Raw genomic sequence first — 16,139 nt, forward strand, 5'->3', positions numbered from 1 at the left:
ATCAATATTCGCAGAGATTCTCACATGAATCCCACTGATTAGGCTATCGATCCGTAGTGAAGCCACGGAGATGAGGGTGATCAGCACTTACTATTTAAATCAGTAATTCGTGTAATTTATTTATTTCCTCCCTCTTATGGGCTCTTTTTTTTATCATCTCACATAGTAGCGACAGACTTCTGTAGCAGACTGTATGGTTACTAGAATCGATTGTCTGTCAGAATTACCTCTATTATTAAAAAGCTCGGAAAGGCTCCGGTTCACATGACAGTAGGAGCCTCTCATTGTGCAGCTCGGAGTGAAAGAGAGGCTTTGACTCTGTGTGATGAGATGAAGACCTCAGATGAAATGGACAGCAGCACCGAGGGCGCACGGATTCCTCGCCTCGGCTCTGAGTAGACGACCTCCTACCGACTTACTTCACGTCACCCCGCCCGTCTGCTTGCCGTCTCCTCCCCTAAAACCCTTCCTGCGACCAACCCTTTGAGCGACTCTGGGCTTAAAAAAATAGAGACTGAGAGAGAAAGTGAGAGAGATAGCGAGAGCGAGCCAAAACACATACTCCCAACATCACTTAGACTATCTTCTCCAGCACAACAAGGGGAGGAGGACGCACAAGTGGAGGCGCGTCCATGCGTGCCAACCGGCAGACGAACAAGACATTAAAGCGGGCAAAGGACCACAAATAAATTGGAATAAGACTGAACTCTTTGGAAAAGCGCACAGCTTTGCAAAAAAACCCCCAAACAAACAACACCCCCAAAAAAAGACAGTCTAGATGAGTGAATGGTAAGAAGAGTCATGCATCTCAACGGAGGAGCAGATAACAGCAAAGGTGAGCAAAAATATTTCAGCGGCCATCAGTGGATAATTTTAATCAGGCTCTCTGCATAGTTCAAAGCTCTCGCGTTGATTGCCAGATGCCCTTGAGTGTGCCATGTTGATGTCAAGTAATGATGCTGGGGGTCATTCCAACAAGCTAATGGTTACTGCTGTCATGGTTTTATTAGTGCCTGTTTGCCTTTCACCAAAACGCACTGAAAAGCTTCGCATGGTAGTGAGAAGGGGTGCTGCAATACACCCAAGGTGGCAATATAGTGACTGTCTGTGAGCCAGCCACTTGAGCACTTGTTGTTCTCGATTTGGATCCAGTGTGCACGGTCGCATCCTTGCACGGTCGTTCTTGCACGGGGTGACCTGAGCATACATGCACAAGGTCATTTTGATGAGCAGCCTGTCGTGTTTGTGCAGCTTCGAGGTGCGTGTGTTTGTATTGTTGTCTGTAACTGAGACGAATGCGTGCCCTCCGCTGTGGTCGGAGGGGGAGAATTAGAGAGCAGACGGTGTGTAACGACAACGCTTCCTATCAAGATAAGTACCGATGGCTGTTGATGCATCTGCGAGAGCCGTGGTGGTGGTGTTGGTGGTGGGGGTAATTTTACTCTCAGTCTTGGAACCGAGGTCGAGGTCACTGACTAACACCTGATGCTGATGGAGATTTTCCTCTCAATGTCTGTCGACATGACGCAGCCCGTGTCTTACTGAGCACTGTAAAACTGCAATTGGACTTGTGTCCACCACACCCACGCACTCAGCAAGTTAAATGTATTATAATGACTGGCATCAAGTATATGGCACTATGATCCACAGACTGATTGTTCAAACTACTGCATGTAATAGTCAGTCCCCCATAAACGTGAGATATCTGTAGTACAGTTGTGGGCAGAAGAAGTCTTAAAAAAACCCCAAACTGAAATACTAAAGAGCAACACCACAGTGTAAGTGCTGAAAATCTTTCAACTTTTTATTTTCTCACATCTGAGCAGCATGCTGATAATGATGTTATACAGTTTGAATTGGAGTACAGTATTTCACATTTTTATTTGCAAGTGGTGAGCTTTACAGGAGGCTAATATCTTTGTTTTTACCAGCTGTAAAGCATGCTGTTTGGTGAGGAGTTCCCCATGTGGAGAGGGGTGACCGGCACAGTGGCACACCGCATCGCCCCTCATCTGAAATGTCTTACGACCTCATTGCCAGATATGGTTTCACTGGGGACAAAAGATGAGTCACCATCTGCAACTGGAAGTGATTTCATGATTACATGACAGGCGTGTGTGCGTGCGCGTGTATATTCCTGTATTACTCTGCTCGTGGGGACATAAATGTGCATACAGAGTCTCAATGTGTGGGCATGCTTTCCTTCTGGGGACGAAAGGAAAGCATGCCCACAGTGTAAATTACAATAATTTAGTTTGAAGATGCGCTTAAGGCTAGGCTTAGGTTAAGATGTGGTAATGGTTAGGGTTAGGGAGTTAGCAGCTATGTGAAGGGTTAGGGTAAGACTGTAGCAAAGGAAGTTAATGTTCTTGGGAGTGATAGAAGCGTGACTGCATGTGTATTTGCACATGTCCGTGCTTGTGTGAGACAGAGAGAGTATATGTGTCTGTGTTTGTGTCTGAAAGTGAGAGGGAACATGTGAGAGAGAGTCGTGAAGCCAAAAGGTATTAATCAAAAGGTTAAGTGTAACAGCAGAACTCAGGCTAAAGCTCGGCTCCTTATATATTGAAAACACAGAAATAAATATTATAAATGTCACTGAATAACATCAGTGATGACGGAGACACTGCGTCCAATATAATAACAGCTTCTTTTTTTATTCTAACAGCAAAAATATTACATGTGGCATATTAAAGATGTCTGAAGTTCATGAAGTTAATGTTCTGTATGGCAGCTGAAGCAGATGGTGTTTTATGCTTATAGGCTGTTTACTGTGTCAAAATGAATCAGATCAATGGCTCAGACTCATTACCCAAAAAAATTATAGCCAAGCCTCCAGCTTTAATTGTCACATTGCATTACCTTAGATAGTCTAGACAACACAGAAACGCGTTTTCCGGCAGACACAATCTATTTCAAGATTAATTTCAGCAAACGGTTCAGTCAGCAAAGCGTTTGTAATTTGTCTTAAAAACAACCGGGAGTGTTCTTTCTGGAGCTCATACATTTTTAGCTTCACGGGGACAGCAATCTAAACTTCAGCAATCGTTAGCCCTCTTCTGCACCGTGGCGCGAATTGAGCAGAAGGGTGCCAGTCAAACTTTGAGTGTAGTTAATGTGTTTGTGTAGATTTTACCTGGAGATTGAATAGATATTTTCCCTGCTTGTTGGCTCTTAAGCAATAACTGTACTTTGGTTTAAAATCATCCTCAATTTACACTTTCCTATGAAATAATACATTAGTAAAACACTGCATCAACAGGCTTCCTGAGTATACCTTTAGGTGTAAAATGCAATCACTTGGCCTTTTTGTCCAATTGGACATTAGTGCTAAAATGTGTTTTATGAGGCCACCGTGGCCTCTAACCTTATTCTAATCAAGTGAATGGTTTTGCCAAATGTAATGAAATCCCATCCATGGGTTCCTGTGGCATTGCTTTCACAAATAATGGGTCAGATGTGAGGTAACGCCTACCCTGACATTCATAAACCAAATTCAGATTTGTTCATGTTTGAATCTAAAGGAATATTTGTGCAAAAATTTTAGAAATCCTCGCAAGATGTTCAAGTGATATTGTGCTCAGAGTCTGAAGCAGACAACCTCGTAATGCCCAGAGCTCACTGTGATGAGACTTTACTTGTTTATGTGACCAAGATTAAAAAAACCCAAACTCATATTGACTTTACCATAAAAAAGCTGATCTGGCAAACAAATAATCAATAAATGCATAAATGCATTTGCTGATTGTTTTTTTTTTCAATTATCTCCAAAAATACCAATTGTGGCTGCTCTTAAGTCACTTCACCTTCATAATGACATGTTGGTGACAGGGCATATGAATACTTTCATATTTACTCATGATATCCATTCTTAGGTCAAATTTTCAATATCAGACTTCTTGTAAATGCGGAGTATTTGTGCTTCCCAGTGCTACTGTCATTTATTTTAACATAGGCTACTTTTTACATTTTTGTCTTAAATGAAAGAAACAAGCACACATAACATCCCATATACAGTAACTATATTATACTATTATAAATAACTATTTACCTTGACCCTGTGTATAAACGTAATCTTACAAAGTTTTTAAAAAAAGGTTTTCCCGACCATTTCAAATATTTTCTGAAACATTACTTTTTCCTAGTGGAAGTATTGAACTCATCCATCATACCCAGTGCATACGCTCAATTTTGTGAAGTAAAACAAGTGAACCAACACACTGCAATTACATCAAGATTTGATATAAGCTAGGATTTGAAGCTTTATTCATTCTAGTTATATCACTACTAAAGGAGACTCCATCTAAAAATATCCTCATTTATGGTTATGTCAGTAAATGAGTTCAAATTTTGATGCTATAAAAGCAACAGCTCATTTTCCCAAATATTGATTAGGCTCACAGCAAAAATAAAATACATTACATGCAGTCTGCAGGATGTTATGTAATTCTTTCCAGGCATAGAGTCACTTTTTTGTGTCTAGTTCCCCAAACGAGCATTTATTATGCAACTTAAAGAGGGGAGCATATCATTGATTTGCAACCCAGTATTATTTATTAACAGAAAGGAAAAAAAAGGATGGAATAAGAAAAGGTATTGTTCCAGGGACTAAGAGCGTGAATACGACAGATTGAGGAGCTATTTATATAGAACCAACAAGCAATTTAACACAAGCAGTTACCAGGGACAGCACTGACAAGACAAAAATGTAAATGCACAAGCAGAATAAAGACAAGGCCACAAGTTTGTGGATGGCTTGTAGAACATAATCAGAGACACCTTTTTAGTGTTGTAGTAATAATCAGTGGGTAGTTAGTTGTGGAATTCCTGCATTGTTGTTGCAAGTTCCCTTCACAACAGCCCAGGTGTAAATGTCAGGTCTTAAGTAAGCATCAGGGCAAAGTGCAAAAGAGACGTCTTGTTAATCAAGCATGTGAGAACAGTCAGCGATAACCACTCAGTATTAGTAGCATTGGGATTCAGTGGGAAATGTTTAATTAATATTACGGTTCAAAACTAATGGACTGGAATTATTATTAGTGGTATGAGACAAACTGTTAGGGAGACAGAACACTAATTAATAGAATTTGAAACAAATATATTTTTATTCCTTGTTTAATTGTGAGCCACAATGTTGGGGAAACAAGCCACTTAGATTTACAGACTCAAGAGACCAGACGAAGAGGACATGAAAGAGGAAATATTGCTCTGTTCTACTTAGCTGCGCACATATTTTTAACTGAGGAGGAATATGATAGACTACCGCTTAAAAAATGATGACTGAATTAAAAAGTCAGACAGGAGGGGCCAACAAAGAAATAGACACAGCGTGTCACTTAGAGGGACAGATCGAGGCATGTCTCGAGCTAGCAGGCCCGGACAGATGAATTCTTTAGCCTCGGTAAACTGTCACATCGTCACCTCGTGGTGTGAGGTTTGAAATAAAGAGAGCAGCAGCAACAAGGCTTTTTCTCTGATGAAGGCATCAAAGTGAAACACGTCAGGTTTGCCAGTGCCTTTGTTTCAAATACAACTAGAATAATAAACGAAATGCCAAGTGATGTATCATTAACATATTTTTTTTAAACCCAGAATTATTTATATTGGTGTTTTTATTGCGAGCATACCTATATTTATACCAGAAGTAGGCAGGTCTATAGAAAAGTTATTAAATATATATAGAACTTATGTCATTTTCTTTATTGATATGGAAAAGAAATGTGTGCACAGACCCAATCATCTGTCCAAATATACATTGTCTTAACCACTAATGCTTCTTAGTGTTGTAGCGAGACTGTTTCCTATCCCACCTGTCATAAAGCATGGAGGTGGAGTGCAACCTTCCAGTCCTACACCAGTCCATCACAGAGCTTTAGGGGCAACCACACACTCACATCCACACCTACGGCCAACTTACAATCACCAGTTAACCTAACAAGAATGTCTTTGGCCTGTGGCAGGAAGCTGGATCACCCAGAGGAAACCTACACATGCACACTCATTCAAGCCCCACGCAGACAGGCTCCAAACTGATCAGGATGTTTAAACTAAGAACCTTGTTCCTGTGAGGTGACAACACTAACCGCTGCACCACTGGTTTGTGGTTAGGCTCAACGTGTCCACGCCGAAGACGGCATTGTAATTGTTCTCAGATTCTTTTCTTGACCCTGTTTACCTTCTTGAGTTTTACTTTGCACCTCAAGAATACTTGTGGTGGAGAAGATTGTGGAATCTGGCTAAGGTGGCATCGAGGAAAGTAGTGCACCAATCTGCTGGCAGTGTGGGTTGAAAATCTTACTGGCAGATTTAGGGGGCTGGTGGAGGAGACAGAAATAGATAATTGGAGACACAGGCAGAGACGAAGGGAGAGAGGTAGTGTAGATTTAGGGAGAATGTCTGTGTTGTTCCTCCTAGTCATGAGTACTTCTCAAGAAGAGGCAAGTGACAGGAAGAGACATATACTATGCCTTTTAATCAGTGAACTCATTGAAGCAACACTGATCTCCACACACTTTACACAGCAAAGTGGAGAAAGACAGAAAGCAGAGAAAGACCCCAAAAATCTAAAAGTGCTTCTTTTTAAATGCTGATTTATATTTACACATTAGCAGAGGAATGCTGTCGAGGCTCAGTAACAGAAACAGTGTATTTAAATATCTTATAATGCAGCTTCTTCAACTACATGTACTTTCTCGGAGTCTAAGCAGTTTGATGTATGAATAAATATGCACAAAATAAATGGTATGAATCAGCCTCATGTGATACAGGAGGATGTTTCTGTGAACAGAGTTAAGATGAGCAATAACTTCAAATTTAGCACTGACTAATAAAGGTTGTAGAATCTTTACATGAGCACATCAGTATATATAAAAATTTTTTGGCTAAATAATCATTATCAGTACTGATTATATTATTTCCACTTTACTTATGTAAGTTAGGACTTTTTTTAGTGTTATTTCTATCTTCAGTAATTTGCTTTTCTAGCCAAGATTTGCCAATTGGATGCATAAAAAGGCATAAGATGAGCTGTCAGCGGATGTGGGTTGGCATGGAGATCACATGTTATCAGCTCATCTTCTGGGACGGTTGCTGTACACAGATTTTGTGGCGTACATGAAATAACACTATGCTCAGTTTTGGGGTGAATCCCTCTGCGCTCTTTGTTTCTGACACGAGCTTCACAGAGAGACTGTGAGACTGTAACAAACTGCAACAGTTAATCCTTTTCTGTAAGACTTTTCTTGGCTGCATCACGCTGTCTCCATGATCTCCCCTCAGAAGTCTTGTGTGTGTGTTTGTACCTGTTTAGACATCTTTGTGAGAACCAGAAATTGGCGTGCTACTATACTTGTGAGGACCAACAGTCACTTGTGAGGACACACATGCTGGTCCTCATAAGTTTAATGAGACTCAAAATGTGGTTTTAATCTCAGGGTTACAATTGGGTTATGGCTAGGTTTATGGTAAGGGTTAGGCATTCATTTTTGATGGTTAGGGTTAGAGTGAGCAGCTAGGGGAAGCATTATGTAATTATAATGTAACGAGAACGTGTTTGTGTGTTTTATGTGTCTTTGTAGTTGTAGTTTCTCTGTACAGCAATATGAATACAATAAAGATAAAAATGCTCACTTTCCTAGCACAGTTTATACCACATGGTATTAATGTTGTGCTATTTGATTTTACAAGCAAAAATGGAAACTATCTCCTTTTAATTAGATCCAAATAAAATGAAATTGTTTTCATATTAGATTTAGCTTCAGCGCAATCACAACTTGCATTACATTACGATGAATTTTAAAAAGACATTGGAGTGATGTAACTGTGGTTTGTTTTGATAGCATACATACAAAATGCACACATACAGAGGACATGGGTTCAGAATTTAATCCTCTTGCAGTTATGTTTCATTAAACATGCCTTTCCTGTTGCAACCTCTCTCGGAGACTGAGTTGCAGAAGTAATGAAAATAGTATTGACAACGTATGCTTGTTCACACCTGGCATTAGAATATTAGAATTCTCCCCGTGTTTGCGTGGGTTCTCTCCGGGTACTCCGGCTTCCTCCCACCGTCCAAAGACATGCAGCTTGTGGGGATAGGTGAATTGATTAATCTAAATTGTCACTAGGTGTGAATGTGCGAGTGAATGTGAGTGTGAATGGTTGTCTGTCCCTATGTGTTAGCCCTGCGACAGACTGGCGACCTGTCCAGGGTGTACCCCGCCTCTCGCCCTATGACAGCTGGGATAGGCTCCAGCGCCCCCCGCGACCCTGAAAAGGATAAGCAGAAGCGAATGGATGGATGGATGCCTTTCCTGTTGCAACCTCTCTCGGAGACTGAGTTGCAGAAGTAATGAAAATAGTATTGACAACGTATGCTTGTTCACACCTGGCATTAGAATATATCTCTACATGCATTCAAGTGCTAACGATTCACCCATTTTCTTCCACTTATCTAATTCCGGGGGCTGGAGTCTATCACAGCTACCACAGGATGTGATCCTGGGTACACCATGGATAGGTCTCCAGTCTGTCACAGGGCTAACACAGAGAGACAGACAGCCATTCACACTAAATATTCACACCAAATCCCATTAAATGAATGTCTTTGGACTGTGGGATAAACTCCACACAGGAAATCCCCCAGCCAGAAACGTAGATTCAAACCCAGGACTTTCTTGCTGTGAGGCACTGGTGCTGACCACTTGTTGCTTGTGGCGAAGAATGAGTTCAACTTTTGATGAAATCAGATTTTCCCTCCAATGTGAAATGTTTACTCTTTTTTACATGTATTTGCAATCTCAAATGCCACAATCCTGCACACGTGCAGTTTTGCAAACTCATATCTGCTGAAGCCACATCGCTCAGTATACTAATGTACTGTCAGTCTGGAATCCACACCATACACTTAATTTGAGGCCTGCACCCAAACCTGGGATTCAACAGAAAGGCTGTATACTAACTTTAAAGTGTTTAGTTTTAAGTTGCAAATTTGACAAGCAGCCTTGAAAAATGAAGGCTGCGACAGAAATGGCTACTAGTACCTGCAGGCACCCAGCCTGATGCAGTACTATGCCGATACGCGTTGTTGTTTTCACTACTGGGAGCTCTGTAGGTTCAGGAAACATTTGCATACAAATTGCTAAAAAAAATGCACCCACATGAGGCTTTGACCGCTCCTTAATATGGTCTGAGATTCTGCAGGTAAACATCAGGTTTCTGTCTGCTGATGGCGTGACTGTGGTTAATGTTTGGTACGTGGTTACAAGTGGACACAAAGGACTTGTAGTTTGGTAAAGTTTTTGGAATTAGGATAACTATTTCACTGTGTTTAGAGCATCTCCACTGCTAAAAATAAGCATGTGGTAAAGGTCAGGGAACTCTTAACCTACATTCACTTATAGCTGAAATGGGAAACAAATAGTTGTGTTAAAAACTGGGCATTCTTGATCCATCCATCCAACCTCACAGGGGTTATTTTAATGTAGATTAGATTAGATAGAACTTTATTAATCCCTCGGGTGGGTTCCTCTGGGAAATTCGATTTCCAAAAAAGCACAGCACCGACAGAAGTTACAGAGTTACAGAATATTATATATATATATATACACACACACACACACATATATATAAATACAGAGACAATATAAATAAAATATACGAAGGGGATAAATAGAATAAATAGGAATAAAAAAAATAAAAATACAAGTGAATTGCACATTTCAAGTATTGAGTCTATTGCACTGTTGACTATTTACAAAAGTATGTAATAAGCTTATCTAAAAAAAAAAAAAAAAGCAAATGAAAAAGATTTGTTTTTATTTTCCTTCTTTCTTCAATAATAACTTCTGAGAGATTTGTCAGTTTGCGTGCCGTCATGCTATTTTGGTCACTTGCTGAAACGACTAATAGAGCTGTTTGTGTTTACAGTGACTGTTTTTCTCTTGCAAAGAATGAAAGAAGACAGGTTGAGGAAGACCAAATTCGCAGAGGCCTTGATTTATACAGAGGCTTAGATTCTCAACCCAGCAGAGACCAGGTGCCCCAAATCAGTAGAAGTTGCTTGTGCTGTGACAGAGACGTGACCTGCAAATACTGTTGGTTGTTTTGCTGGAGTGCTGTAGGCATCAAGGTTTTCTAACAGCTCACTGAACAGGAAGGTATCCTGGGTTGGGACATGTTTGTTGCAGGACCTCTGATTAACATTTTAGGTTGACCACTGCTGTGAGAAACGGGCACAAAACCCACTGTGTGGAACAACAAATGGTGAAGTGGTGATTGCTTTATGTTAGTGGCTATGAAGAGCAGGACAGGTATTTGTTGGGACTGCTTTCCCAACCCACAGTGGCCTTGTGTGTCTCCGCAAGGCACTCAGGATGAGTTAGGCAGAAGGCTATTTGTGGTTTGTTCTCCTGTCCAGAATGGAGGCTTTAGAGAGGGAGCACTCTCACATCAATAGTAAACATGGTGTTCCCTGACTTTCCCTCTATTATTGAACAGGACACAAAATTAAATCTTTAAGTGGAGGCTTGATAGCTGGCGGGATGTTTGGATGGCTACATGGATGGATGCATGGATGGATGAATGGGTGGATGGAAATTGTCCAAGATACAAGATTTGTGCACCCCACCTAGTCGAAGAGAGGCGAACAGGATATTATAAGAAGAGATATCAGCAGTCTAGCCAGGAACAGATGGTGAGACAGAGCTACGCACAGACAGGATCTTCCTGCCAATACAGTACTGACAGGGAACAGTGTCAGTGTGCACATGCAAAGACACATATAAACACAGTCTTTGACTTGTCAAAGTCTCGATGAGGGAGCATCAATGAAGTCAAAGGCTGAATCGCTGTCACTGTCAAACCCCCAAGCCTTTCATTTCCTCTCTCCTCTTTGTTCAGTTTCCTCTGCTTTTCAGTTTTCTGATTGCTCCGTGCCTCTTCGTCTTCCTGTAACTCATTATCCATCCTGAAGAACGTGTTAGGATAATTTGTTAATGCTAACAAACACTGACACTTGCTTGATAAACTTTGCCTTCATTTTATCAGCTCTTGGTGTTCAGTTCCCAGCAAAAATCGTTTATGTTGGGCTGGTAAATTATTCATTTCAGGTATTAGAGAGGCAATATAATTAAATAAGCTAATGCAAAGAAGCTCTCAGGGACTATAAAATATAACATGACTGTGTAGTTCTCCCTTAATTAGATTTATAATTCCTCTGATGCACATCAGACATGCGAGTGTTATCCTGGGGTAAATCTGGCGCCAGCTGGTGTGTATGTAGCATGTGGAGCCCTGGGAGTCCTGGGAGCTTGTTGTCGTCAGGTGGTGTGTCCCGAGAGAGCTGCTGCAGCCCACCTTAACAGACACACACTGACCACAACCCTGGGTGTAGCACTCTCCCACAGATGGCTCTGTTTTTCATTTCTTCCAAACACTGACCATGTTCTTCTAAGACTAAGAATGTAATTATTTTTAAAGTTTTTCAGGGAAAGTGTGCGTTATATGGTTGACAAGTATTGCTCAGATGAAACATCAACATTTTCCCTTCATGCAGCTGACTGGGCTGTCAAGTCTTCTTCGGGGCAGCTGTTCTGGGAACTTTTTTGTCGAATAGAGTCTTATTTATTCCCCAGCATTGGAATCTTTTGAAAACAGGGTGAAATACAATCCATTAAAATGCTGAAGCATGTTTGATTAACAGTATTATCATTAACAGGAAACTGAGTGGAGCCATTATATGCATTTACACAGTATCACTCTCTATTCTTTCTTATTAGATCTGATGTCAAGCTAGTTTTAATGGGTTAATACTTTTTACTCAATGTTTTGCCTAGGATACTAAAAAAGTGATGAGCTGCAACTATCAGTCAAAAGGAAGTCATTGCATCCTTTTTTTTAAACAAACAAAACACAACAACAAATGATTTGTGATTTAGATTCATTCTCAGAAATTTTGGTTTTCACCAAACTACAATCCCAATGGTGAAGACATTCAATTTAGATTTTCTAGTAAACGGAGAAAAATCATATTTGATTAACTGGAATCGGGGAATAATTGATTATTGTAGCTAGCTTTGCTGCGTGGCTTTAGGGAGTTTAATACTGGCCTGTTGTGGGCTCTTGTGAGCTGACTCAGTGAGCTCCAGTTGGGAATAGTGCCAATTAACAACATCTGCATGGTTGAGAACAGTGCTAAGTGGTGCACGAGTGTCACCTTATCTTAAAAATTGACCAGTTTTCTATTCTTGTGTTATTTTCACACTAGTTTTAATTAAAACGGTCAGTATACAGAAAAGGATTTTCTGCACACACTCATACCAGCAACATTGCCACTGTGCTCAGAAACTAGTCTTTCTAAGGTCTACTGCAGTCTGTTGACTTACCAATGTGGAAAAAGTCTCACAGTTTCACAGCGCATTGATGTGTCCAAAGACGGAAGACACATCTCAATCCTAATCCTAAAATGAAAACTCACTGTCTTGTTTGGAGTGTACTCGCACAACCCTACACCAAACATGCACTGCAGGTGGTGCTCCTGCAAAGAAACACAGTCCACGGCACATCTGCTGAGTGAACAGGCCTTATGTGGGCTGTCTGTTTACTATGTAGTGCAGGCAGTGTTAGTTTTGTTGCTTTATAAGAAACTTCAGTGATAAAAATGATTAAAATAGCTCCCAATAAATTTCCAGCAGTCAGGTATCTTTAATTAGCTTGTAGTTGGCACTTTAATAAAACTGTCATTTTACTGTCCCCTCTTTTATAATTCTGGGACGGAGCCTACCAGCTGAAGTGGATGAATACCGTAACAAAACAAAAAAAAAACCTCCCTTCCCTGTTTATTCAAACAGAAGCACAGTCTCTGACCTGACAATTCACACCCAGTGTAGTGAAGGTCTTATTTTGGAGAGCTTTTTCCCCCCTGTCAACCTCCAGCTGCCAGTTTCACTCTGCTCGGCTTGGATGATGCTCGTGGTCATTGAGCTGCCGCCGTGTTGAGCAGCAGCTGAAGATATGCAGGAGCATCTTCTCCTGAGGCAGCGAGGCCACGGAGGTGACTCAGCTTCGCTCCTGAAGAACAAACTATACATGCTGTTGCACATACAGTGACTTATTTTAAGAAATTTCTGAACAGTTTAGTTTGAGATGTACTCATACCACTGTTTTATTGTTGTTGTTTTTTTCATTTTCTCTGATTTTTTTCCTCCCTGATTTTACATCATGTTACTTTTTCCCCTTTGATGTACTTTGTGTAAATACAGCATGTTACTGTTAGCTACAAGTATGCATTCTGTCCACCCGTTACTGATCAGTAGTCAACTCACTCTCTGTAAAATTGAAAGTATAAATGCAAAAATAAAATTTAAAGTGCTTTTAAAAGCTTGGCAAGACCCGCACATCCTCGCAATACAAGTCGGCCATATTTTCCATTACAACTAGACGCCCACCACCTGCACTGATGCCTCTGCCACTGATGATTGTAATTGCCATATTCTTGTTATCAAATATCTATACAGTGTCCTCTCTCCAGGGAAATGAGATGGAGAAATATGAGTATGCGTGTTTGTTTTCAGGTTAGAATAATGGAGGGCCTCATCACTTTGTAAATGAGTGTTTGCTCATGCATATGCGTCTGTGTTTGCAGCAGTGTGTCACAACATCCACATTAATTTTTGTGTCAATGCCAAGCTGAGGTTCTCTTGCTCCTCTGCGCCTCCTTCAACTTCCCTCTCTTCTGCTTTTAAGGAGTCGTTTTTATTTCCTTGTGTGTCTAAAACCATCATACATTTAAAATGATTAAATTATGGGGATGGAAAGAAGCCAAGAATGGAGAGGGAAGGACAGGAGGAGGATGGAGCGCAACAATGGCACTCTGCTGAGGACTTTGGAGAGACAAGAGTTGGCAAAGTCGATATAATTTTAAGAGTAGGAAAAGATCCACTGAAGCAGTTTATTTATCTATTCATCTAGTGTAAGAAGCTATAAAAGGCAACAAAAGAAGAACGTGTAGTTTCACTAATTTGGATAATAACAAATGAAAAGCCATCTGTGAAGCTGCTTTTTCTTCCTCTTTTGGCTGGTCCCTGCAGGAGTTGCAGTGGATTATGTGCCTCCATCTCACCCTATATCTAGCATCCTCTACTATCCCCCTTTCCTCTTCCTTTGTTTTGAGGTAATAGACTAAAGACAAAATTGCTGCTAACCCTTGCCCTAACCAATTCGATGGGGAAATTTTATTGATGATCCACATATTTGATTTGGCAAGGAGTTTATGCCAGAATCTGTTCCTAAAGCAACTCTCCCATGTATCTAGGCTTGGGGATTGCACTAGGAGTAGAGTGACTTGATTAAAAACACTGTGTGAAACTAGTACCACATATTGTTCATTAGTAACAGAGGAATACAGCAAGAAACGTTTCTTTTCGATACTGTAACCAGGCCCACAGGTGGCAGGTTGGGATTTAGTCACTCAACAGTCACTGCTACATTTTTCACTGACTTTAAATATAAAATATTTTTTTAATTCCTTTCCAGATGAATGAATGACTGACTGAAGCCTTTATTTGTCACTTGCATTTGCCTGCAGCGAAATTGACCTTTTCAACTAAATGGATAGAATTATACCCAAGTAGAAGAGAACAGTACATGAAAGTGAATAATGATAAAGTCACAGTCCATAACTCTGCTACTGGTATCCCCACAATGTAGATAATTTCTACTAAATTATTAAAGATTTGTCTTCGTCCTTATGTAGAAATTCAACTATATGCTGATGATACACTGATTTATCTCCACTGCTTCCAAAGGCTGAGACATATTACAATATGATCAGATGACTCATCTCTCAAGTCAAATGTTACCAAAGCTACCAATAGTCTAATTACTTTATTGAAGTATCTCGATTTCTGGATTCTGGATCTAATCATTGCTTTATACCTTATGGTACAGCATAGGGTATTAGATGTACCAAAAAAGGATTGTTTCTGTTTTGAAGAAGTGCTTACAGTCAATGAGCTTTTTCTGGAACAGCATCTAAATAATAGATTTTACTGCCAGTTCATATCAGAGAAATCAATACTTACCCTTCCTCCACCGATCAGTTGAAGCTGATATGTGAACATTAGAATACTATCAGCTGACTGACCTTTTCTTCTTCCTTTTGTTTTGTCCTGCATTGATTTCTGCTTTGGAAATGCACTTACATTGTTTGGTGGGGGTGCTCATTTGGGTTTGGCCAATATCTATCATGTGTAGACGTATGTGATGTCTATGATCATTTATCCATCCATCCATCTTTTGCCATTCATTCAGGTCCACAGAGACACTCAGAATTCCCTCTCCACACCTACCACCTTCAGCTCTTCCGGGGGACACCAAGGTTTTCCCGAGCCTGTTGAGAGACATGGTCTCGTCAATATATCCTGGGTCTGCCCTGGGGCCTCCTCCTGGGTGGACATATCCAAAACACCCCACCCAGGAGATGCCCATGAGGCATCCTAGTCAGATGCCCAAACCACTTTAACTGACTGTTTGGCAGCTCTATCATGAGCTGAGGTCCTCACCCTATCTCTAAAGCTGAACCTAGACAAAATTCAGAGGACTGATAAATTAATTTACTTTAATGTTCGGTTGCTGTTGTAAGAACTGGCCAGGGACATTTGGCACTACCTCTTTTGATCAATGAGCACGGTCCCTGTCAAATAAACAAATAAATTAAAAAAGTAGTGCAGTGAGATGATGCTATCATTTGGCGCTGATAATGCTGAAAATTGGAGATGATTTGCAGGCAAAATATTCAGTATTTCAGTGTGACATTCTGGACTTGTTGCTAAAGTTCACCTGGAGCTGATAATAATTTTTATTACATTTACATTTGGTCATTAAGGATAATTTTAAAACGTGAAAGTGGTCATAGCGTCAGAGTTATCTAGTGAGGGATGTCAGCATCTGCACCAAATGTCAAGGACTGTCCTCGGAGAGCTGCCAAAGTCTTTCACTCAAAACCACAAAAATCATGTTTTGAGGAAATGTTTGGGTTTCATAAAATGAACTAGTGAGATTCATTGATTGAAGACACTGAATGTTGTTAAGGAAAAAGAATTAAAGAAAAATAAACATCATCCATTCGACCCGAGTATTAG

At 40.4% G+C, this 16,139-nt stretch overlaps 1 protein-coding gene across 1 annotated transcript in view; it reads left to right on the forward strand.

Moving 5' to 3' along the window:
• Positions 1-475: 475 nt before the first annotated feature.
• The window catches only part of LOC145424463 (synaptotagmin-7-like), a 66,769-nt gene continuing 51,105 nt past the window's right edge, over positions 476-16,139 (forward strand). Inside the window, exon 1 of the mRNA XM_080297829.1 lies at positions 476-835. Coding sequence (XP_080153955.1) covers positions 787-835 — 49 coding nt within the window. The 5' untranslated portion in view covers positions 476-786. The remainder of the gene's footprint in view (positions 836-16,139) is intronic.

The sequence above is a fragment of the Astatotilapia calliptera genome, chromosome 1 (assembly GCF_964374335.1).
Source record: "Astatotilapia calliptera chromosome 1, fAstCal68.1, whole genome shotgun sequence".
Classification (NCBI taxonomy): domain Eukaryota; kingdom Metazoa; phylum Chordata; class Actinopteri; order Cichliformes; family Cichlidae; genus Astatotilapia; species Astatotilapia calliptera.